The 22,873-nt window shown below is 32.9% G+C and overlaps 9 protein-coding genes across 9 annotated transcripts; 2 read left to right on the forward strand and 7 right to left on the reverse strand.

Moving 5' to 3' along the window:
• Positions 1-153: 153 nt before the first annotated feature.
• Positions 154-813, forward strand: EIN_345900 (hypothetical protein; the record flags this gene model as incomplete). The annotated part of the gene is made up of 2 exons (XM_004183302.1): positions 154-598; positions 665-813. 2 exons carry the CDS (start codon positions 154-156, stop codon positions 811-813), a joined length of 594 nt encoding a protein of 197 aa, XP_004183350.1.
• Positions 814-1,320: 507 nt separating this feature from the next.
• On the forward strand, positions 1,321-4,884 carry EIN_345910 (hypothetical protein; the record flags this gene model as incomplete). Its single annotated transcript, XM_004183303.1, has 1 exon — positions 1,321-4,884. The coding sequence occupies one exon, from the start codon at positions 1,321-1,323 to the stop codon at positions 4,882-4,884; it is 3,564 nt and encodes a 1,187-aa protein (XP_004183351.1).
• A 133-nt stretch (positions 4,885-5,017) lies between these two features.
• Positions 5,018-6,766, reverse strand: EIN_345920 (hypothetical protein; the record flags this gene model as incomplete). Its single annotated transcript, XM_004183304.1, has 1 exon — positions 5,018-6,766. The coding sequence occupies one exon, from the start codon at positions 6,764-6,766 to the stop codon at positions 5,018-5,020; it is 1,749 nt and encodes a 582-aa protein (XP_004183352.1).
• Positions 6,767-7,171: 405 nt separating this feature from the next.
• Positions 7,172-8,257, reverse strand: EIN_345930 (hypothetical protein; the record flags this gene model as incomplete). Its single annotated transcript, XM_004183305.1, has 1 exon — positions 7,172-8,257. The coding sequence occupies one exon, from the start codon at positions 8,255-8,257 to the stop codon at positions 7,172-7,174; it is 1,086 nt and encodes a 361-aa protein (XP_004183353.1).
• A 337-nt stretch (positions 8,258-8,594) lies between these two features.
• Positions 8,595-10,286, reverse strand: EIN_345940 (hypothetical protein; the record flags this gene model as incomplete). The annotated part of the gene is made up of 6 exons (XM_004183306.1): positions 8,595-8,770; positions 8,836-9,030; positions 9,072-9,596; positions 9,669-9,866; positions 9,924-10,106; positions 10,151-10,286. 6 exons carry the CDS (start codon positions 10,284-10,286, stop codon positions 8,595-8,597), a joined length of 1,413 nt encoding a protein of 470 aa, XP_004183354.1.
• Positions 10,287-10,447: 161 nt separating this feature from the next.
• Positions 10,448-11,710, reverse strand: EIN_345950 (hypothetical protein; the record flags this gene model as incomplete). Its single annotated transcript, XM_004183307.1, has 1 exon — positions 10,448-11,710. One exon carries the CDS (start codon positions 11,708-11,710, stop codon positions 10,448-10,450), a length of 1,263 nt encoding a protein of 420 aa, XP_004183355.1.
• Positions 11,711-16,956: 5,246 nt separating this feature from the next.
• EIN_345960 (hypothetical protein) lies at positions 16,957-18,054 on the reverse strand (the record flags this gene model as incomplete). The annotated part of the gene is made up of 1 exon (XM_004183308.1): positions 16,957-18,054. The coding sequence occupies one exon, from the start codon at positions 18,052-18,054 to the stop codon at positions 16,957-16,959; it is 1,098 nt and encodes a 365-aa protein (XP_004183356.1).
• A 23-nt stretch (positions 18,055-18,077) lies between these two features.
• On the reverse strand, positions 18,078-18,452 carry EIN_345970 (hypothetical protein; the record flags this gene model as incomplete). Its single annotated transcript, XM_004183309.1, has 1 exon — positions 18,078-18,452. One exon carries the CDS (start codon positions 18,450-18,452, stop codon positions 18,078-18,080), a length of 375 nt encoding a protein of 124 aa, XP_004183357.1.
• Positions 18,453-19,727: 1,275 nt separating this feature from the next.
• Positions 19,728-20,324, reverse strand: EIN_345980 (hypothetical protein; the record flags this gene model as incomplete). The annotated part of the gene is made up of 1 exon (XM_004183310.1): positions 19,728-20,324. The coding sequence occupies one exon, from the start codon at positions 20,322-20,324 to the stop codon at positions 19,728-19,730; it is 597 nt and encodes a 198-aa protein (XP_004183358.1).
• Positions 20,325-22,873: the final 2,549 nt, after the last annotated feature.

Below are 22,873 nucleotides of genomic sequence, written 5' to 3' on the forward strand. Positions count from 1 at the left end.
TTCTTTTTATAAATCAATTATTTAAAAAATACATCAAAAGTAATCTAAAAATTTCATTTATTTTTAGTTTTAAGAAAAACAAAATTTAGAAAAACAAAATTTAGAAAAACAAAATTTAGAAAAACAAAACTTAGAAAAACAAAAATCGACTTTATGGAAACGACGACTGAACTTGACGAACATTTATTTCTGGAAACATATTACCAGACGTCTGGATGTACTTCTAAGGTGATAGAACATGCCACGAAAATACGACTTTTAGTTACCGAGTTAAACAATCATGTTTACAAGAATCCCCAAACAAAAGTCCAACTTGACCAATTACGAAAAGAGTATCAATCAGTACACTCGAAGAATGACGGAACAGTCCCCGTCGACGCTATTAATACCGACTCGGCATTTTCTCAATTGGTTGACGGACTGAAAGTCTCACAAGAAGATGTTGTCGACTTTCATAACGATTTTATCGATGATCCTTCGTGGAATGATTTCGACCGGTTAATGGCTAATGTGGAGAGAAAGGATGAACCGAAGAATCAAGGGATATTAGAAGCAAGTTTCTTGAATGATTATGAACAAAAAGACGAGAACACCATTCGTTTGTTTCTTTACTATAAATTACTATTATTATTAGTTCTATATATTAATTCTATTTAACACTTAGTGAAAGAGAAAATTGGACTACTGGAAGCGGAAAACGAAAAACTTAAAAGACAACTCCATGAAATTAAAGTCTTTTATGAGAAGACTAAGGCTAAAATGTCGTGTAAATCTCCATTTTGTGAAACTCCTGCACATGTCCCTCAAAATTAATTAAATTATATATATTTTAATAACCATATTTTTTAATTAAATTGTATCTATTGTAACTTAAATAGATTGAATTTGATAATTATTATAATTATTATAATTATTATAATTATTATAATTATTATAATTATATATTATAATATATTAAACTATGTATTAATCATTCATTCATAACATGTCACGTTGAAGATTGAAATACTGAAACTATATTTACTATTATTTTTATAACAGTAACAAGCTATAAATATGTAATGAAAGACTAATATTTCCAAGCAGAGATCGTCTCGAATTTTCTACGCGAACTATTATAGTTGAGACCAAAATCAACATTTTTTGACTGAACTTTTTTCATAGGAAAGAAAAAAGAGTAAAAAAACCTCATGAAAAAAAAGACACAAAAAATGTCACCACGAGACAAGAAATGCCACATTAAAAATTATTTAATAACAATTCAAAATGGTTAGATTAACTTGTATAGTACTGAACTAGAAAAACATATTATAGAGTCACATGTTGTTTTTACTCTCACTTTTTGTCCTAACAACATTTGCAGAGAACTTCATTCGATTCCCATATCCGGGTCTTCCAAGCACTGATTTGGACGGGAAGAAAGACTACCAAATCTTCCGAAAGAAACAACAAGCATACCTTTTGATCAATATGCTCCGTGTCGACCCACAAGGCTTTGTCGAGAAATATATGAAACCGGTAGTTGCTGACGATTCGTGGCGACTCCTCTTCAAAACTGAATCGCTCCGTCTCAAAAAGTTCCCGGACTATTACCCACTCTACCAAGACGCGTTACTTGAACAAACTGCGTCCCACGCACGACTTGGCGAGTCATTTGCGAATGTGAGAAGTCGCTTGAAAAGTAAATTGCCGGAGAAACTCGATGGCTTCATCCCTGGGTATAAGCCTTTGAAATTACTTGCTCAAACGTTGATGTGGAAGACGAAGACGCAAAACGACTTCTTCTCATATTTGTGCCACGGCTATTATCAGGACTTCAATCACTGCGGAAAGAAGGACTTGGCGCTGTCTGGGTGCAAAGCCGATTACATCAACAGGAAGACCCCAAGAGGACGAGTTAGATTCTTATTACGCCCGTCCGGTGCTGTCGGGTGCAATACTGTTAACACCATTGTGAAGGACGAGAACTTGTTTGCGTGTGATGTGACATATCCCGACTTCACTCCACGGCTTCGAATCAAATCCCCGATGGTAGCAGGCAATTGGTTTAACACTGGTGTTGGGAATAGTCGGGTCTATGCTGTAGTTATTCACGTCCCAAGACACGAAATAGTGTCGAAAGTCCATTTGGTTGTTGACGGGAAGAGAATTGAAATGCCGTTGACGCTTCAAAATGGCGTTTCAAAGGTGTATTCGATTGCTTACTCCCCACTGAAACATACTCCAAGTCTGATGAAAGGGTACTTCTTCCATGCCGTCATCAATGGGAAGAACTTCTTCTACCCCGCGCAATACTATTTTGACTGGGAAGAGAATATGAAGTTGGACACGAAACAGAGATACAACGGGTTCTGTAAAGTCCCCTTCCCTGATCGAACGTGTGATATTTGCGACGACGGATATAGAAATGTCGACGGCCGCTGTGTTAAATGTAACTTTGAGAACTGCGCGCAGTGCACTGAATCTGTCTGCACGAACTGCACGAGAGGATTTATGCTGTCGTATGGAGAATGTAAGGCCAAATGCATGGAGAATTGCGACGTGTGCAGCTATTCCACGACATGCGATCGATGCCATCCCACGCACTTCTCTAATTCAACGAACTCGACGTGCACAATTTGCGCTGAGAAGTTTGGAGAAGACTGCGCAACATGCACGAACGAGAAGTGCTTGACCTTCTTCTGTCAGCACAACGACCCGGAGTGTTCTCATAAACGGACACCAGGGCAATACTACTCTGAGATCACACAGAAGTGCGAGAAGTGTTCTGAAGGGTGCAAGAGTTGTGATTATCACCCCAGCAAAGGGTCGATGTGCACTATGTGTAATGTTGGCTTATTCTTAACTCCCGAAGGTGAGTGTATTCCATGTCATTATGTTGATGGATGTGCGTCTGGACAATGTGATGGGAACAAGTGTTTACGATGCAAGAAGGGCTATTATTCCATTGGGAAAGGATGTGTCAAGTGTGAAGAAGGGTGTGGGAACTGTGAATCTCCATCAGGGAAGTGCATTGATTGTGCTTACGGTCACTTTTTGGATGAAGAGTATGGGAAGTGTGTTGAGAGCATAGAAGTTGAGCATTGCGAGAGGAATAACACGAATGGAGTCTGTGCGAAGTGTAAAGCTGGCTATGGGTTTGATAAGTATCACAAATGTGTCACATGTGATGCATCATGCAAGAAGTGTACCTTTGCAGACAAGTGTGAAGAGTGTAAAGAAACGTTCTATAACGATCATCAACACTGTATTCCATGCTCAAGAAGAGGATGCGACTTGTGTGACGCGAATGAATGTTTCTCATGCCAAGCGAACGCTTATCTCCACAATGGAGTTTGTGTCAGAGGACCCCCGGGATGCTCGTTATGCCATAACAAAGCTCCAGTCTGCAAAGTCTGTGAGAAAGGAATGAAGATGGAAGATGGGCATTGTGTGCCGGACTGTGATGTGAAGAATTGTGCGAAGTGCAATGGTGATGAGAGTTGCCGCTACTGTAAATCGACATTGAACCCATTCTATGGGTATGAGCCTGCTCCAAATAGTTCTGAGCCATGTCCATTTGTGTGTGATCCTGTTGAATTGAATTGTTACGTCACCGAGAAGATGAAGAGAGGAGAGGTAGACGCTTGCTTCTCGTTGGGATGCAAATACTGCCCACCACACACATTTAGAAGAAATCACAAGTGTGAGAAGTGCCCGAACAACTGTGCTTACTGTTTGAATGAGAAAGAGTGTGTCAAGTGTTTGCCCGGCTTCTCATATTATATGGGCGAATGTTTTGCTTGTAACAAGAATGGTACTTGTGGTGAAGGAGAGTATATGGACAAATGCACGTGCACCACTTGCGCGAAGAAATACGCCAACTGCAGAGCTTGTGATGGCGATCAATGCATCGACTGTGCCCCTCATTTCACACTCTCGGAAGATAAGAGCCACTGTGTCCCATGCACTAAGAAGACATGTCCTATCACTCCCCCAGAGCCATGCCGTGGTAAAGGATGCAATCCAGTCCATCCAGACTGTGAAGGAGATTGCCCAATCGATCCAATTACACCAACTGATCCTGTTAACCCACCAACAGTTACACCAGTAGAACCAGTCGTGCCAGTGGATCCAGTTCAACCCGAAGAGTGCACTGCGACTGCCAATTTCTCAAGAGTTGGTGACGAATATAAGTTTGATCCAATGTGCGTCCAAAAGGATAAAGAGTGTTATTGCACGAAATGCGCCTGTGGGTATGAGTTGTCCGTTGAGACACACGTCTGCACTGAGTTGCCAGAAAGCAAGAGAATTCCATTGTGCTGTGAAGCCGAGGACGGATGTTGCACAAGATGCCCCGGTGGATATAAATTAGGCAATTGCAAGTGTATTCAAGACTGTAAGTGTGGTGAGAACGACGATGGGACATGCAAAGAGACTGTTGGTATTGATAACTGCAAGACTGTTGGCTGTGACAATGTCTGCACGGAATGTTTGAGTGGCTTCTATTTGAATGGAACAACGTGCTCAGCTTGTATGGGTAATTGCACCAAATGTGAGAATAACAATTCGTGTGTTGAATGCGCTGATGGCCTGTTCTTGAACGAGACTACTTTGATCTGTGAGCCATGCAAGAACTGCTCAGGGAAGTGTGATTCCACTGGTCTTGTATGCACCAAGTGCACTGTTGGTCAATACCTCAACGAGACTTCTGGTGTTTGTGAGAGTTGCCCAAGCTGTGAGGAGTGTGTTGTGAACGAAGGAAAGGTGTACTGTACTTTGTGTGCTGATGGAAGTGTCCCCATCGATGGTGTGTGCACTAAACAAACCACTTTTATGAGGTCCGCTGGTGTTAGAGTCTCCGTTCTGTTCCTTGTTGCCATGATCTTTGTTGCGATGTTCTAACCATTTAAGTTACAATTGTTTCCCTTTTTATTTGCACTAACACTGATGAAATAACTCTCAGAATTAATAATTAATAACATAACAAGTTAAAATGTCAATTACAAAGTCTCTGATGAATGTCAATAGACGGAAGTTAACGTTTGCCTTCGACTGAATACTCATTGCACTTATATTCAAACGACGAGCACACCAAAGTGACGTCGACGATATCAGGAGTCACTGTCCCTTCTTTTGCAATAGCCGACAGGATCGAGTCTCCACTTTGGAATTTAATAGTCTTGCCATTCACCACAAATCTCGGCTCGAAGCAGTTCCACGGGATGTCTGATGTGAGGTTAAATTTGACGTCGCTCCAATCGCTATATTCAAGCTTCTGGGGGTATTCAATAGACCTCATCATTGGGGTGGAGACATCGCACTTGAATGTCGGTTGGAAGACAAAGAGACACAAGCACGCGATGAATGACGCGACCAAAGAGACTGAAAAGAACCACTTAAATGTCTTCTCGAGCCATATTCGAGCGATCCAAATGGTGATCAGAATACCCGAGTAAATACAAAGAAACATTTGAAGAAGGGACCCAATGAGTAAAGTCAATGCCAAACATGTCACTCCAATGTTTAAGATGACAAAGTGCCCAAATTGCGATTTCGAGTTGAACTTCCCTCGCGGCGCAAACTGGAAACTTGTCCAGAAGCACAGCGAGCTCACCATAAAGAATCCCCACATGAATGGGAAGCTTCCTTGCAACGCAACAATGACTGCCAAGAGTCCGAAAAACATCCCACACCCCGCACAGTATATAGGTGGTCCTAATGAGTTTTCATCACACGACTTGACCTTCTCGATCTCTTGTAACGTCGATTCGGCAGTTGAAATAAATCTTCTGACGGAATTCGTCTTGTTTTGAACGTCTTTGAGTTGCGCAGTGATTTCTTTGATCGACTCGACGATGTAAGGCAACAGTGAAAGCGGGTCTATCGCTAGAGACCCGTCCGTTTCCATACGAACAGCGTCGGGAATGACTTCCTTGAGTTCTTGCGCTATAAATCCAAATCGCATTTTGTCGTCACTTAAATACTTGAACGACTTCCCCGATATCAAATTGATCTTTTCAAGTGCTTTGTCGATGTTTTGAATGTCTCGTTTGTATCGCGCGTCAGACCGCTGGAAGAATCCGTTCTCCGAAAAGACCTCCCCGAAGACGTGGAGTCTGCGAAGGTTTTGATTGACGTAATACACTCTCACAAAGTCCTCTCCGCACGAATTGATTAATTCGTAAGTCAGTGGATTTAACGAAATTGGGTTTTGCGTGAACGCATTGATAGGGTTTTGTGTGAAAGATATTGAGTCGGTTAAAAATGGTTGTGTTGTTGTGTACATATTAAGTTGTCGTGTTAACGGATCACCGCATTCGACAATACCTTCATTCTTAATTGGTGGCGTGTGAATCATTTGGGGTGGACTCGATGACTGCGCGACACCGTCTGAGTTTGATCCGTCATTCGCGTCGATCTCCATGTCGTCTTGGTCAGACGCTTTAATGGTGTCGTGAGGCAACAAATCGCTGAAGTCGTAAGGTCTTCGTTTGCGATTCGTCACAGCGTTCTCTTCAAACTTCAAATAAGGCAGACAGAGTTCGGTCGCCGCCTTTTTGTCTTTGATTGTTTTAAACGGCTCGACCGTCTTATTCAACGCTCTTACGTGCATGTCGTAGATGTGAGAGAGGCAGTTGTATTTTGTTTTCAGGCCTTCCTTGCACCCGGGGTATATGCATCGGTACTCTTTAAATCTGACTCTTTTGACCTTTGAAGAGTTATCGAGCGTCTGTTCCATTCTTCTTTTTTGAGTTTCTTTGTATGTCACAATCATTTTATTCATTCAATGGTCTTCACTTTTAGGCAAAGGATTTACGAGTTATTTATACTTCAACAAATGCCTTATTTGTATGACTCCTTTTTTCATATGTGTAAACATTCAAAAAAGTTTTTAATCGTTTTCACAGGGCTTTGCCCATTTGAACCCTTTTCTGTTGATTTTTGGTCTTTTGTTTGGAATGTGGCAGTACCTATTCTTTATTATAATGTTATTATATCTTTACCATTCGAATTGAGTCGGTGATGAATCATTTTCATACGTTCAATTTGAATGTTCTGCTTCTAAACCATTTTTTTTACCGTTATAATACTCAAGCTTCTTATGTTCCAGTGTGATTTCAATTATTTACCGGAATATAATATTAATTTACTCAATTGGTACTGAAATAGATCATAAGTAAGACTGAATTTACGACGTGAGTTGTTCGATAATGATCTGCTTCTCTGTGAGCTTCTGGAGGAACGCAAGTTTCATGATTTTGTCCTTCACTTCTCTCATAGGCAAATGAAGCTTCTTTCTATATTCCTTGCAAGCGTCCGACTGATCCAACACGTTGCTCTGTTCGACAGCGTTCGCAACAGATTTTTGTACCTCCAAGTTTCTTTGCTTTGATTGTTGTGATGACTCAACATTGGTTATTTCCTTTCCGAATCTTTGAATAGCGATATCAGTCTCATTCACCAAATATCTCACAACGTCGAGCTCCTCATCTTCATATTGTTTGTTCGGCAACATCTTTTTCAGTTGTGCGGATACAACAGTATACTTCCTTTGCAAATTGAGTTTCATTTCTCTTCTGTTCTTATCGACCTTTTCCGCCTCGACGGCCTCTTGTTTCAGTAACTGAGTGATCACATTTTTATATTGATTAATGAAGTCGTTGACATCGAAGAAGCATCTCTCGTTCTCGGAGTATTCCGTTATCTCATTCGCCCATTCTTTGATCAACTTCTCTTGTGTTTCAATGTAACTGTCTTTGTTATTAATCGCGTCGTTCATCGCGGTTTTGAACTTCTCGATGGTCACGTCATATCTATTTCCAGAGGCCAATGCAAGTCTGAGTGTCACGTTGAATCGGTTGTCGTCTCTGTTGATAGGAATCTCCTTTCTGATATTTGGTACGATGAATGGATACACTTTAAAGTACCTTTCCATATGAAGTTGTCGTATAATATGACTTTGCGACATCTCCGGGAGTCCCGCCAAGAGACTTCTTGCTTCTTTCAAATGTTTTTCCTTTTCAAAGTGATTCATTAAAATGACGTTCTTCAGTTTGGCAATTAAGTTGTTTGACTCGGGGTCAACTGCGCGGAGTTGGTTGTTCTCTGCAAGTTTCTCCTCCAAAGCCGTCTGGAGTTGGCGTTCGTCTTCTTCGAGACTCAAGATCTTTGTCTTCAACTCGCCAACTTGGATCTCTACGGCGGAAATCACATGAGGGAAACTGATGACTGCGGACGCTGTTAGTAGTAATAGACTCAACAATACACAACGCATTTTGTGGTTAAAATTATGATTTTGCAATTTTTTTTAGTTCATTTTTTGTGTGAAGTTCTGAGGTAATTCCATTTCAATTTTTCGGGAAGTCGTGATATTAGTATATTATTAATAAATAGTTATTTTACTATATTTTATAGAATTTGTTATTAATTAGCATGATACTATATAAATAATACTTCATTGTATTATTAATTACTAATTGTTTTACTATATTTTATAAAAATTGTTATTAATTATAATGATACTATATAAAAACCACTTTGATGTATTATATATTCTAGTTCTATAGATGGTAAGGAAGTGACCTAAATATATCACTGAAATTAGAAGCTTATTAGTGTGTCGTACAAGTCTCACCAACACATTCAGAAGTAGCTTCCTTCTCGCGCAGTTTCAAAACTTCACTATACCGAAGACATTTTCCATTGACTGGTTTGTAGAATTTGTATCTATCGTCGTACAAGTCTCGACATGAAGTACACTCTTTTCCATCAGATTCGAAGCAACTTGCTATTTGTTAGAATAATGCATTGATTCAATCGCGTTTTGTTAAATTGGGGGAGCTAAAAACAAACATTCACACTGACCAAACTCATTAAGAGTGTATCCGCTATAACACTGTGTACATATCCCTTTATTCTCTTCACAAAAAGCACACGCTTTGTCTGAACACAACTCACAACTTCTTGCAGCTCGTATTGTGTAATCATCAACACATGAAGTGCACGTAGTACTGTTGTGTGTACATCCTTTACATTTCTCGTCACATGCTTGATGTTACTTAGACACCACTTATAATAAAATAACAAACGATGACACTTGTAATCCTCTCCCAAGTAAAATTCAGTCTTGCACTGCACACACTTTTCACCTTCTAATGTCTCACAGCCATCACTTTCAACACAAAATTCAATGTCTTTCATTATAAACCCCTTCTTGCATCGTATACATTTGGAAGGCACAGAGTCATACAACAAACTGTGTTCGTGGCAATGCGTCAAAGCACATTTTCCTTCAACAAAAGAGCAGTCGTCGTTGCATTGTCTGCAGCTGTCAAAGTCTCTCCCCTCACATGTTGTCTTACTTTCCTCACTGCACTTTTCACATTTAAATTCGCCACTTTTGTTACTTAAAAATTCATTTTGAGGGCATTTTGTGCACTCAGGAATTTTTAACTTGAGCATCTCGCACCGGACGTACCTATTGAAGTTGGAATAGTCCGGGACTCGCTCGACGGTTTTGGCGCAAAGTCCATCGCTGTTGAGTGTGTATGGGTCGTAACACATTCCACACGTCTTTCCTTTTGTTACACTCATACAATTTGGGAAATCCATTTCTATGTGTTATTCAAATATAATAGTAATAATATACTATACAATAGTATTATTATATTAATAGAGAAACAAACTCTGACAAGTCCCATTTTCTAAGAAATAGATATCTCGACACTCTAGACATGGTGACTTTGCAAAGAGTGGGTTAACATATGTATCACATCCTATTATAGTTTGTATACATGTGTTGTTCGACAAGATAAATTCATGATTACACCACTTACACTCTTTAATGTTGCCGTCACAGTCTGTACATCCATTGATTTCACATTCTATTTGTTATTTATATGTTATTTATTTTATAATTGAAAAACAATAAAAGAACAAACTTTTGCAAATGTCATCTTGTAATGTATACCCTTTGTGACACACTTTACAATGCCCTTTGTGATATTCCTTGCACGCTAATTCGTTTTTTATACACTTTCCGTGATAAATGTGGTATCCATTATAACATCGAAAACATTTGTTATTCTTAAATGTTTTACAATGTTTCATAACATAGTCTCCAACTATTTATTACTTTATAATTCCCCTCTTTTTTAAGAGAACAAACATAAACACTTACCGTCTTGCAATAAGTAACCATCTTCACAGTTTACACATTTTCCTTCTTCACATTTATTGCACTGAAATGTGTCACATGAGAGGTCGATTGAAAAGACAGCAGAGATGAGTGCAAAAAAGTACATTTTCTGATTTTAGAGTTCCGAAAAGATTGAAAAAGTCGAATACAATTCAATTTTCGTAAGAAACTTCTTGTATAAAACAGAATTAAAATTTATAGTTTATTTACTTTTCAGGTATAGTAACTCGAAGGCACAATTAGAGTAACAATATTTTACTATTAACACTACGCAAAGAGAGGCATGGAGCAATCAGTATTGCTTGAAATGATGTTGTCTATTAAGGACACAGTGGAACCAAATAAATTTCCAAAGACGACCCCAACGTACAAAGAAAGTGACACGACAGCAACGGCAAGTCTAGGCTCGATATTAATAAGTGAGTGTTCGATCGCACAAGCAACTAAATACCCGTTGATCCCACTTAAGAAGAACCCTAATATGCTCATCATTAGTTGTGACACTTCAGCTATATCGATATCCCACGCCGTTGAAAAATACACAAGAAGTACAACCACAAGAGTTATAGCGGAATAAATGACACATGTTGTAAACACAAATTTGACTGGTGGAATTTTGGGGAAGAACTGGAGACACCTTCCAAGGAAATCACCAACAGAAGAGACTAAACTGCACACCAAAATTCTTTTTCCGACGATTTGGAGTTGGTGGTATTCGTAGGCACTCCCAAACTCTTCGCAGGCAAACCACCTGTAAGTCGTAGAGAGAAATCGCGGGAAGAGCATAAAGGAAACAAAATAACACAGAAAAATGGTGAGAAGTGAATACCTAATTCTCTTGATAATTTCAATAAAAGTTTTTGAAGGACTTTCTTTCATTATAAGTGCTGTCTCACTGTCACTCAACGACCCGGGAAAGTTGATGTTTTCTTGAGACTCCAAAAGACTATAATAGCGGTTGTAGACGGTTAAAAGTAAAATCCATATTATTACAGCTAGCAGTGTAATTAAGAGAACTATAAAGAAACTATACTGGGCGTCGATTTGGGCCAAAGCCAGGGAACACGCTACAACTTTCCCAAACGATACTCCCACAATATATGCAGTTGTGTGTTGGGCACTGCATGAATAACTGAAGTTAAAAAAGATCACAAAATTGCAGGGAGGTAACATACAATTCAAACACTCGATGATAATGTAGAAATACTCCTTTTTGAAGTCGCCAGAAAAGTCAACACAAAAGGTGACGATCATACAGAGAAGCGTTAAAAAGAAGTTGAACAATAAGACAAATGTCCCAAAAGCTTTGTAATGAATGGTAACCCTTTCAAGGTACGATATAACTATTAAAACAATTAAAACTAGTGTCCCACCTATTGCAGAAACAAATCGAATGGCAGTGGAGTACCGACCGATGTCACTATGAACTAAAGAATTGAAGAGCAAAACATAGTTTGTACCAAAAATGAAACTGAACAGCATTGTGACAACATTCGAAAACGTCGATAGACCAAAAACTCCAAACGCCATTGACAACTTGTTTTTGAGTTTATAACACATTTTTTAAAGAATATTATTAAATAACTATATTTAATAAAGTTTATAAATAACTATAAAATAATAGAATTTGTTATTTATAAGAATTTGTTGTCTAATAATTAACTTTGTTTTTATTTTAATATATTTTCAAAGTATTTTGATAAAACACACCAACAACAATTTATAATTTAAAATATTACAAATAGCGGAATTAATGAAATAACTGGAAAAACCAGGGACCAGACTAATTTTAGCTATTGAATATTAAGCGGATTTTATACAATAAAACGGGCAAATATATAAATAAATGTGTGATTTTCTTATTATTTGGTCTTAAAAGTAGTTATTTTTCGGGATGAAAAAAAATGAATGTGTTGTTTAAAGTATGAATAAACAACAGCTTAATGTGAGTTAGAATCGTAAGTTTATTATTATTTATTGTTATTAAATTATAAAATATTATTCTTTTGTTCAACCTTGTTTAACTTCAACACAACCATTCAATCAAATCGTTCATTCATTTTTTCAAAGATACCAATGTATTCTTTTCTATTCACTCGGTTGATTTGGTGAGTCACTTTTCGTTCAGCATAATGCGGTTCATGAAAATAAAGTAAAGATAAATAAATTATTGGAATGTTATAGATTCAACAAATAATTGATGATTATTAAACGTATTAAACAACGGAAGATAAATCAATACAAAGAACAAACTTTACCTTGGCTCGGCTGGGCATTAACAAATAAAACAGCTTTGAGTTATTAATTTAGAATTTCATATTATAAAGTTTTTTCTATTTTATTTAAAAAACAGTGTGTTTATTAATAGTTGGTCCCTGGTTTTTGAAAATAAAACAACATATCCTCCAAAACCCCGATTATTTGGGGATTTTTCTTTGACAAGGAAACTTTATACCAAAAATAAAACAGCTTAATTTAGTCTGGTCCCTGGTTTATGATTTGGTCCCTGGTTTTTCCTCTGTGGATATAAAATGGAAAAAAAGTCACACCATAAAGGGGTGGAAAAACCACTTCAGGAAAAAACGGCTTTTGATAATTTAATAGTAAAATGATATTATGATTATGATTTATTGTATAGTTTATTTTTTTCCTTTTCCTCGATTTGATTCAAAAAACAAGGTTTACAAAAGTCAGATTTGTGAACCTTTACTTGAATTTCAAATAAAGTGAAAAATAGCGAACTTTTTATTAATTATTTTTTCAATTTTTTGCAGAAATAAAAAACTCAAAAACACTAACCCGCGAATGTACCTTTTTTTCACGCCCCCTTTTACTCCTTAATAGTTTTTTTTCATTTTTTAATCGTCCATTAAACAAATACTCAACAGTCAAATCGATTTCTTCTCGAACGACATAGTAAATATATAAGCCAGCACGTGTTTTTAATAGACCACTTTTCAATGTCTCTCAGTAAATATAAAATGTACATATTTTTCACACACACTCTCGTTGGATTCCACATTCGCTCAGAAATGCATTTTACTGCCAAACTGAAAAATCGAATTTTGGATTTACTCACCAACTGAATGTAAGTGCATCCATGCACAGCGGTTTTTCAAGTGCATGTCAAGCAATAAATAAATGACTCGTTATTTCGTTGTACTTGTTTTTTGAAACTTTTTACAAAATAAAAGTTTATTAAAGTTTACAAAATAAACGAAACAATAAAACAAGTAAATAATAGTGAAACGGTTTTTACCACCAGCCAAAATGCTTGCCCAAAAGTGCATTTCAATATAAGTGTTGAAAATATCATTAAGACAATGACTATTATCAGCCCAATATGTAATTAGGATGATATAACACCAAAGTGAATATTTATGTGTTATTTATTTTAGAGGTGTTTTATACTTTAATTCACTAATTATAAAGAAATGATTATCAACAACTTTCTCATTATTTGATGGATTATATTGTTTATTTTATTACAGTAAATATATGTAACATTTTGGGATTTAAGCACACACTTTTAAATAAAAGAATAAAATAACCAAAATTATCAATAAATTTAATATAATTTATACTATAACTTGTTTTAAAAATTAAATCAAATGGTGGGTATGAAAAGTAATGAAAACCACTCAACACTTGTATAATTCAAAAGAGATACACAACGACAACCACGGCTTCGATACTTGGTGTCAAATGGATCAATGATCATTCTGTTCAATTTGAGCACGAGTAAAATGATAATTATGGTTTAAGTTTTTATTTAATAATAAATTTACTAGTTTTATTACTTTTTTAGATCCAGAAATGGTTAAATTATAATAATAAATAGTTAATTTATTATTTAATACAATTCCATTTTTATCTTTTGCAATGTCATAAATTATAATATAAATCATAGATTGACAACATATTAAACATTTAAAAACAAAATTATTTTTCATTTGACAATATCCAAGCAAAATAATAAAACAATGCACTAACTTTACTAATAATCAAAATTTACATAGTTATATTGTTTTATCGCAAACATGATCTAAAAAATGTAAGTTTTTTTTTTACCAATTATAAAGGTTTATAAGGAGATCTCCAAAAGCGACAACATCAAATTATCTCGTTCATTGCAAGGTCAAAAAGTCTGTTTATTATGTTTAACATCATCAAAACCATTTAAATAACAACTTAGACTTGAACTCATGTGTTTATGTAAACAAAACAAAGCACAAAAAACAACAATAACAAAAAGACTTAATATAAATTACTCTGAAAATAAAAAAGATAATGATGATGATGCAAACTGCAAAAATGATAATTTGGTTTGTTAATTCAAATGATACATAATTTACACACACTGCGATAATGACACTAAAATATTATAATAAAAATTAATTAAAAATTTATGTATATTTGGTTATATGTCTTACTATTGTAAGCTGTTTCCCGTTTTCTTTCAAATAAATTCTGTAAAAAATTGGCTTTTCAAAGAAATAAAAATTGACTTTAGAAGACTTATTCAAAATACTTTAAAAATGCTCAAATTAATGAAAATTATGTTGTTATCTTTCTGTTAAAATAAAAAATAATAAATAAATACAAATAAAATTTTTGATTACAAAAAACAAAAATGACAACAAATTATTGAAAAAAATTATTTCAACCAATATAGTTAAAAAATTATAATTTAAATAAAAAAATATAAAAAAATAAAATTACAAAAAAATAAACTTATACAAAATTCATCAACAACAAAGCTATTTCATTTTTAACAAATATTTATTTTTTACAATAAATTTACTTTTTAATAGAATTTAATTTTTTACTCTTTTTAGATAAAACAATTTTTATATTTATATTTTACATTCTGAAACAATTTTTATTATTATTATTTTTTATTTTTGTTCATATTATTTTAATTCAAACATTTCAATTTGGATAATGTAACAAGTGTTGCAAAAATTTTCATTTTGCGTTTTTATTACTTTTTATTTTTTTTTGGTAAAGGAGGCAAATATTGATTAGTAATTTTTCCTGTTTTACCTAATTTCTTTGTAATTGTTTTGGTGTGTTATGTGTGTATGTTATACGATTTTTTGGATCATGAGTATTAACATTATATAATTTACTCGTAGTTTTAATTATTATGTTTAAAATGATTATTTTTATATTTGTTTTTTGAATAACATTCAAGAATTGTTTTTTTATCGAGTTTTTTTATGATATTTGTTTAATAATATTATGATCTTTAATATAAATTATATAAATTGAGTACATTATTTATGTTAATTTTTGAATTATTTAAAAAGAGTTTAAAAACACTTTAACTTTTAAAGAATTTAATCTTTTTTAACGTAAATTTGCCCAATCTTTCAGTAAATGCATTTATTTTCTAAATTTTGTTAAATTTTAAAAAATTTTATACTTTTTATTAAAAATTCAATCCCATTAATTGACAATTACTTCATTTTAAAGAAAAAGCGCCTTAATTATTAGGAATTGCGTTTTTTATAAGAAAAAATCTTTTTTAAAAATAATACTATCCCATTTAATTTATTTAATCCATTTTATTGGGAATTATACCCCTTTCACATAATCAATTAATGTCTCAAAAAAATGGTATCAATTTTATTAAAAATTATACCCATTTTAGAAAAAAAACAAATTTTAACCAATAATAATTATATCCTTTCTAAACAAACTTTGATTGTAACAATAATACTATGAACAAAATAAGCTATTAAGCTTAAAACTGTGGAATTTCATATGAAAAAACTTGTTTTTATTTTTTTAATTGCAAACGGGCGGGAAAAAAATACCCTAAGTTTGTTTTTATAATGAAAAAAGTTCTCATTTTTTGCGGTTTTGTTTATTGAAAAAAAATATTTGTTAAAATGATGTAAACTTATAAAAAAAACAAAAATACCATTTACAATCAATTTTACAAGATAGAATTTTTTTTACATATAAAAACAGAAAAAACAACAACCACCTCAAAAGAAAGAATTACAAAAGGAATATTACAAAGATGTGTTTGATATTGATGTAAAGATGATAAAAAATAACTTTCATTTTATACCAGTTTGTTGTTACACATATGATGAAAATGATGCATTAACGATATTTTGTGTTATAACACAAAGTAGAAATAGCACATATTAAACAAAAAATAATTTTAACTACCTAGTTTTTGATTTTACAACACTAAATTTTTCAAAATAAAAAAATGTATTAAAAGAATGACAAACACTTTTGATAATCTTATTGTTTTTTGTGAGTTTACTTGATAATAGTTGTAAGTCCAAATTTGTTGCTTTAAATCTATTTTTTTGAAATATTATAAATAAGTTTATGATTGTTTAATTGTGTTGTATCAACGATAAAATTTACATGATATTTTTTGATGTTTTTGGTTATGCGTTCTTATTATTTGCCAAATCATTATTTTCAATTTCAATAACAAACATTAAGTATTTGCTGTTGATGGTTTATTATATTGACACAAGCACAACAACAAAACTATTATTCTAAAAAAACATAAATGATATTGGAGTTAATTTTTTAAAAAAATAGACCAAAAGTTTAGTTTTATTTTCCATTGTTTGGTTTTAGAAATTTTTAGTTTTTAGTTTTTAGTTTTTCAATTTTTCAATTTTTCAATTTTTTAAAAATAACAAATAATGTTTTTTAAATTTTAGTAATAAATATTATATTTTACTATAAATTAAAAACAATCTAGACTTTAAACATATTAACAAAAATAAACCATTAAATTAAACCATCAACAAAATTAAAAGTAATAAAACAATTCTGGTACAAATTGATTGGCTCCTTAAATTGTCGTTCTTTTCTGTAATACATTTTCCCATTGTAGTGCAAACAAACCCGTCTCGACACCGCCCACAAACTGGTTCACACCCAACTTTCCATTTGCTCATTCCAACATCCAATGCTGTTTCATCTACCGTGCACTCTGTATCAGAACAATCGAACGAACTTTGATTGCATTGAAGTAATTGTTGTATTTCTTGAATAGGATCAAAGATGGCTTCTTTTATTCTTAAAACACCTCCAGGCACACTTTTATATTGAATTGTAATTCCATTAGAAAACTCCTTGCATGTCTTGTCCATCGCAATTGATAGAGTAACAGTGTCGTCAACTTGATTGTATTGATATGTGAGGTTATCTTTGATAGTAATAATGCCATCATCTTCGGTTGTCGTTTCCTTATCTTCTATAAGAAATAATTTGACATTGACTAATTCTATTTTGAAGTTCGCTTGGAATTCACATCTGAGTTGTGTGAATTCTTGTGACATAAAAAATGCAGAAGTGTATATAAAGGATAACATGACATCGCCTTCATAATTGTTGGTGGATATTACCGGATTTGATAAATCAACCGTTTCAGCAGAAAAATTGGCATACACTTTGTATAGATGCCATGCAATTAGTTTTTGCTTCCAATTGTCTTTATTTTCTGAATATAAAACATTCGATGCTATAAATTTACAATCGCTCATTATATATTGTGGAAAAGAAGTTGTAGCAGTTGCTGTATATCCAACTCGTTCGTAGACTGTCGGCATCCCAACTTTTTCGGAGTCTAAAGACACCAGTTTAAAGTCAGTTGGATTCAAAGGCCGATCTATAATAAAAGTGTCATCGTCTCTTTTGGTGTAAATGTGTTGACTCATTTCAATATACTCGACGGGTCTGTTAACGTTATATACTTGTACTGTCACGTATTTTTCGGTGACATTGAGCACCACCACACTTGGTGAGATTGTAAGTAAGTAATCACATATAGCCACAGTCGCTTGGTACATAGAGTCTCTCACATATGTCAATTGGCCATTTCCAAGCATAAAAAGTTTGCTTTTAAGTCCAATTACGTGTTCTCCGACATCATCAAGGTTTTGGTTTTGGTTTTGGTAAAAATGCTTGCAGACCCAGCTACCATACAATGAACACTTTTCTGACTCGGACCAGTAACACTCAACCATTCACCACATCGAGTCACATTCAAATTGTCTTTCTGGATGAAAAAATTTGAAGGACTGACATAGCAAACTGCTTTCAAATTAAAAGCAGTGATATCATGTTTATAATTTAGAATTTGTTTGTAACACTCTGAAACAATAGTGCAGGTTATGTCATTGGAGTCCATGTTCACTGCGATAAAATCAGTCATACAATTTGTTGTTTTTGAAGTTGATCCAAATGAAAGAACATTTAATACAAATGTTAATACAATTATACACATTGCCGTTTTATTAAGTTCGTGTTGTAATATATAATCTTCTGTTATTGTGGATCTGCGATGTTTTGCGATTAAAAACGTGATTCAATTCACAAGTTTTTTAATGAGTTATAAATAAGTTATTAACAAAATATGACATCTTTAAATATGTATTTATAATAACAATATAATTATTATTATTATGATGGACTGTTTTTAAACGTTATTTAAAAAAATAACTGTAAACAAATGGATTAACATTGAAATGTTATTAGAGTTTTAAAGAAAATTGATTATTTTATCTCCGATTTTGTTATTTATGTTTTATTTTTGATATAAATAATATTAATTGTACATTTATTTTCAAAATAATACGAACAAAATATACAAATGACACAATAATACACAAATTATAAACTTGATGATATTTTTGAATGAAAAAGTATGAATTATTGTTATTTCAAATTTAAAATATATATTTTTTAAAAAAGATTGTACAGTCATGCGAAAAAGCTGTCGCGTTTGGAAAAACCTGTCTTGAAAAAATATTTTATAGTAAATTTATAATTACTTACTATACAGTATAGCTTCTATTCGATTTATTTGCAGGGTCATTTCACAAAAATCGAATAAAAATATTCGGCATTTCCAAATAACATTTTCTATTTCAGATCATTTGTTTATAGTACTAGAATAGTTCATTACCACCCGAGACAGGTTTTTCCAAACGCGACAGCTTTTTCGCATGACTGTAATTAATCAAAAAATAAAAAAAATATAAAATGTTTTAAATGTTATAATAAGTATAAAAGTCTTATTCAATTTAATTTAATAGTATTATTATCAATAGTGGAAAAATGATGAATTTAAAAAAACTTTATTTTATTTTTGTGTTTTTGGCATTATAATTTTTAATGGCGATTCTATATTTTTATTTAGTTTTAAATTATTACAAAGACATCTATTCATTATAAAAATATAACTATTTAATGATCATATTTTTATTAAGTGATGATTATTAAAACATCAGTGAATAGAAACTGTAATATTCATATGTAAATACAAAAATATTATATAGAGTGTAAAAACTGATTAAACAACAATTCACAACACTATAGTGAGTCATCCAAACTTTTCACTAAAACAACTTTTTTTGATATTAAATACTCAACAAAAATTTATTTGATTATTTAGACTGATTGTATTTTTGTAATAGAAAAAAACAGTAAAAATGTTATAACTTTAAATTCACAATAACAAGTTATTTACCATAGTTAGATTAATTTTGAACTGAACACATTAAACAAGAAAACACCCCTTTGTTTTTTCCTTTCTGACCCAATTGCTGTTCTTTTTAACAATCACCAAATGAGCAAGACTTTGAGACACATTTTTGACATTGATGTTGAGCTTTGCAGAACACTCGAAAAATGGCATGCCCCATTCATTCGCCAGTTCCTCACCGTTTTCTGTTGTCACTTCTCGTTCATTTTCAAGGTCGCATTTTGTTCCACATAACACTGCGGGAAGTGTTTCAAACATTTTCATTTTTTTCATTTTCCAAACACTCTCTTTGATGACTTTAACTTCTTCAAAAGAAGCACTCGATGTTATTGAATAACAAAAAACAAACGCGAGTGCATTTGGGTATTGACTTTCTATTGCGTATTTATACGTATCCATATCGTAATCTTCTCGACTAAATGGCTGTGCAATAAAAAATAAATGGACCTTGTAATTATTTAAAATCTCAACTGTTGAATACATGTCTGCCATTGGATTGTGTTGGTAATTTGGTACAAAATGTCCGGTACATATTTGAATTTCAAGGCTTGACTTTCCCACATAATCACCACCAACTACCAACACTTTGCACCCAGTTTCAATGTTTTTCATTTGAGTTTAAAGTTTTGTTAAACAATTTTAATATTTTTATTAATTGTAATATAAAAATAACAATAAAACCATATTTTAGTTATGATTTATTTTAATTTAAATTTTCAATCATTGAAAAGTGTGAATAAGCTCATCCACAATAATTTTAAATTTATATTTTAAATACAATATCATAGTCCATTAGTTGTTTTCTTTTTATAATTTTTATATCAATAATATTCTTATGTGAATTATCAAAACGCTGTTTTTAAAAATGATTATTATTAACATAATAATCAAATATAAAAATAACCAAATGATTAAAAAAATCACCAAAGTTATTTAAATCCATTTGAAAATAATTGGTTGGGTTGATTTCGGAAAAACATGGGTCGTGTTTGCCCAAACCCAAATGCTCGATTTTGTTGAGCATTTTGGTTGTTCTGTGGTAATAATTGTTTATTTTCAACAATATGAATATTTTCACAATTATCAAGTTGAACATTTTCATTTACTTTTATAGCAACAGAACACTCTTTACAATGCTCTAATACAACATGTGACGTCTCACTTTCGATATTCAAAACAATATTTTCGCATTGTTCACACTTCACTCTCTCGGCATTAACGTTTTGTTGTTCTTTAAAATCAGTGATATTTCTCTCGATCAATTCATCTGAACATAGAGAAAATAAATTCCAAGGGATGTGCGAATTGTCAATTTCCATTTTAACAACGGCATCATTTTCAGAAAACTGTTGACCACTAAAATTGTCAATTGTTGTGTTTTTAATTATCATCATTTCTATTATGTTTCCAGGTTTTGAGTAGAGTGTTATTGATGAGTCGTAGATTGAAATTGCCTTATTGGCGCCATCTAAAATAAAACCCAAATCTACGCACTTCTTAAATATGATATTGGGTGCGCCAAATTGAATAAGACCTCCTGGTGTTGGATTAATGTAATTCACAAGTTCAAAAGTTCCACAAACAACACCACACAAATTTGGTAAACTCCCGCAATAATTTTCAATTGTAAAAAAGTTTAAAATATCAATTTTTTGAATCAAACAAATCGACTTTGTAGGCGAACAAACACAATTTCTTAATACAAAATTTAGATGGTCGATCACAACATCTTTTGTCTCAACAGTTTCAGTTTTTGTGTCCAAATCGCGCATGTTATTATTGGCCATTTTTGAATATGATGAGACTAATTTATCTTTAGCTGTATTGTATTCTTCATTAGTCATCATCTCAGTGACACAAACATTATCTTCATTGCTACTTTGAACTTTGTGACAAATTGAATTGAGTTTTGATGGAAATTTGAAAGTTGAATTATTTGAAACAACACAATCTTTTATTGAGTCAAAATTGCCAACAAATTGAATGTTTTTAGAACTGTTAAGTGAAAGGGTTTCCAACTTGTTTGTTTCAAACCAAAACTCACAATTGTCGCAGTAGTCAACTTTCAGAGTCGTACAATTTTCAAAAGTGTTTTTGAATACGAAATTGTTCATGTTGAATAAATACACTTTCTTAGTTTCTATAAAACTTATTGGGATGAAGTCTTTGATTGTACAAAGTGTTATATTCTCTGCACAGATTTGATGTGAAGTTGTAAGTTCCGATTTACTCACATTCAAATTTATGACTTTGTTGCACACTGCCGTTTTGACACAACTGTCAAGTGTTAATGAATTGATAACATTCAGGGTTGTCACGCTCATATTTTGGCAATTACTAAAAAATAATTTCAAGTCTTTGTCGTTCAAAAACACGAAATTTGTATTTGTGAACATATTGAAAGAAAAATCGTTGTGTTCTTCTGCGTCGATTGTCACCGTACAATTATTCAATTGAGTCATATTAATATCTTTGGCACAGTTTTTATTCACAAAAATGTCACAGTTGTTTGTGTATACTATATTTAACTTCTTCAACTGTTTTAACATCATAAAGTCAAATTCCTTTCTCGAATTTTTAATCAACATTTCTTCAACACAAACAAATGGAAAATCAGGTATACTTTCCCACACTTTTTTAACACTTTTTCCAGTAGTTTTTACTTCACAAGTAAAGTTTTCGAGTGACACCTTTTTCACCGAAGGATATATATCATAGAATGTTATTTGAGTGTCCACACAAACAACTTTTTTTACATTTAATATCTTTGGTAGTGTAAACTCGTTAGTATTATTACCCATTTCCATTTCGTTTCGTGGTTCTATGTATTCTATTTTCAAGACTTCAATTGTGTTATCCAACTGCATTTGTGACATATCAATTCAGTTTCCAACAAACTCTATTTGTGTCGGGTAACAATTACGAATAACAGTTTCAAGTTTAGTCGTCTCTTTCAATTTTCTAAATCCCGTTGTGTTGATTGTCAATAAACCATTGTTACAAATTGGATGGAACGTGTCTAATACATCTAAAAATATTGTCGAAGCGTAATTCTTGCAGTTTGGAGTAAGACTGACATATTGATCAAATCCATTTTCATCAGACCAATCAATGTATATGTCACAGGAAAGTGTTTTAACGGCTTCGTTAATCTGCTCAAA

This window comes from Entamoeba invadens (genome assembly GCF_000330505.1).
Source record: "Entamoeba invadens IP1 unplaced genomic scaffold scaff_1105074725897, whole genome shotgun sequence".
In the NCBI taxonomy this organism is placed as follows: Eukaryota; Evosea; order Mastigamoebida; family Endamoebidae; genus Entamoeba; species Entamoeba invadens.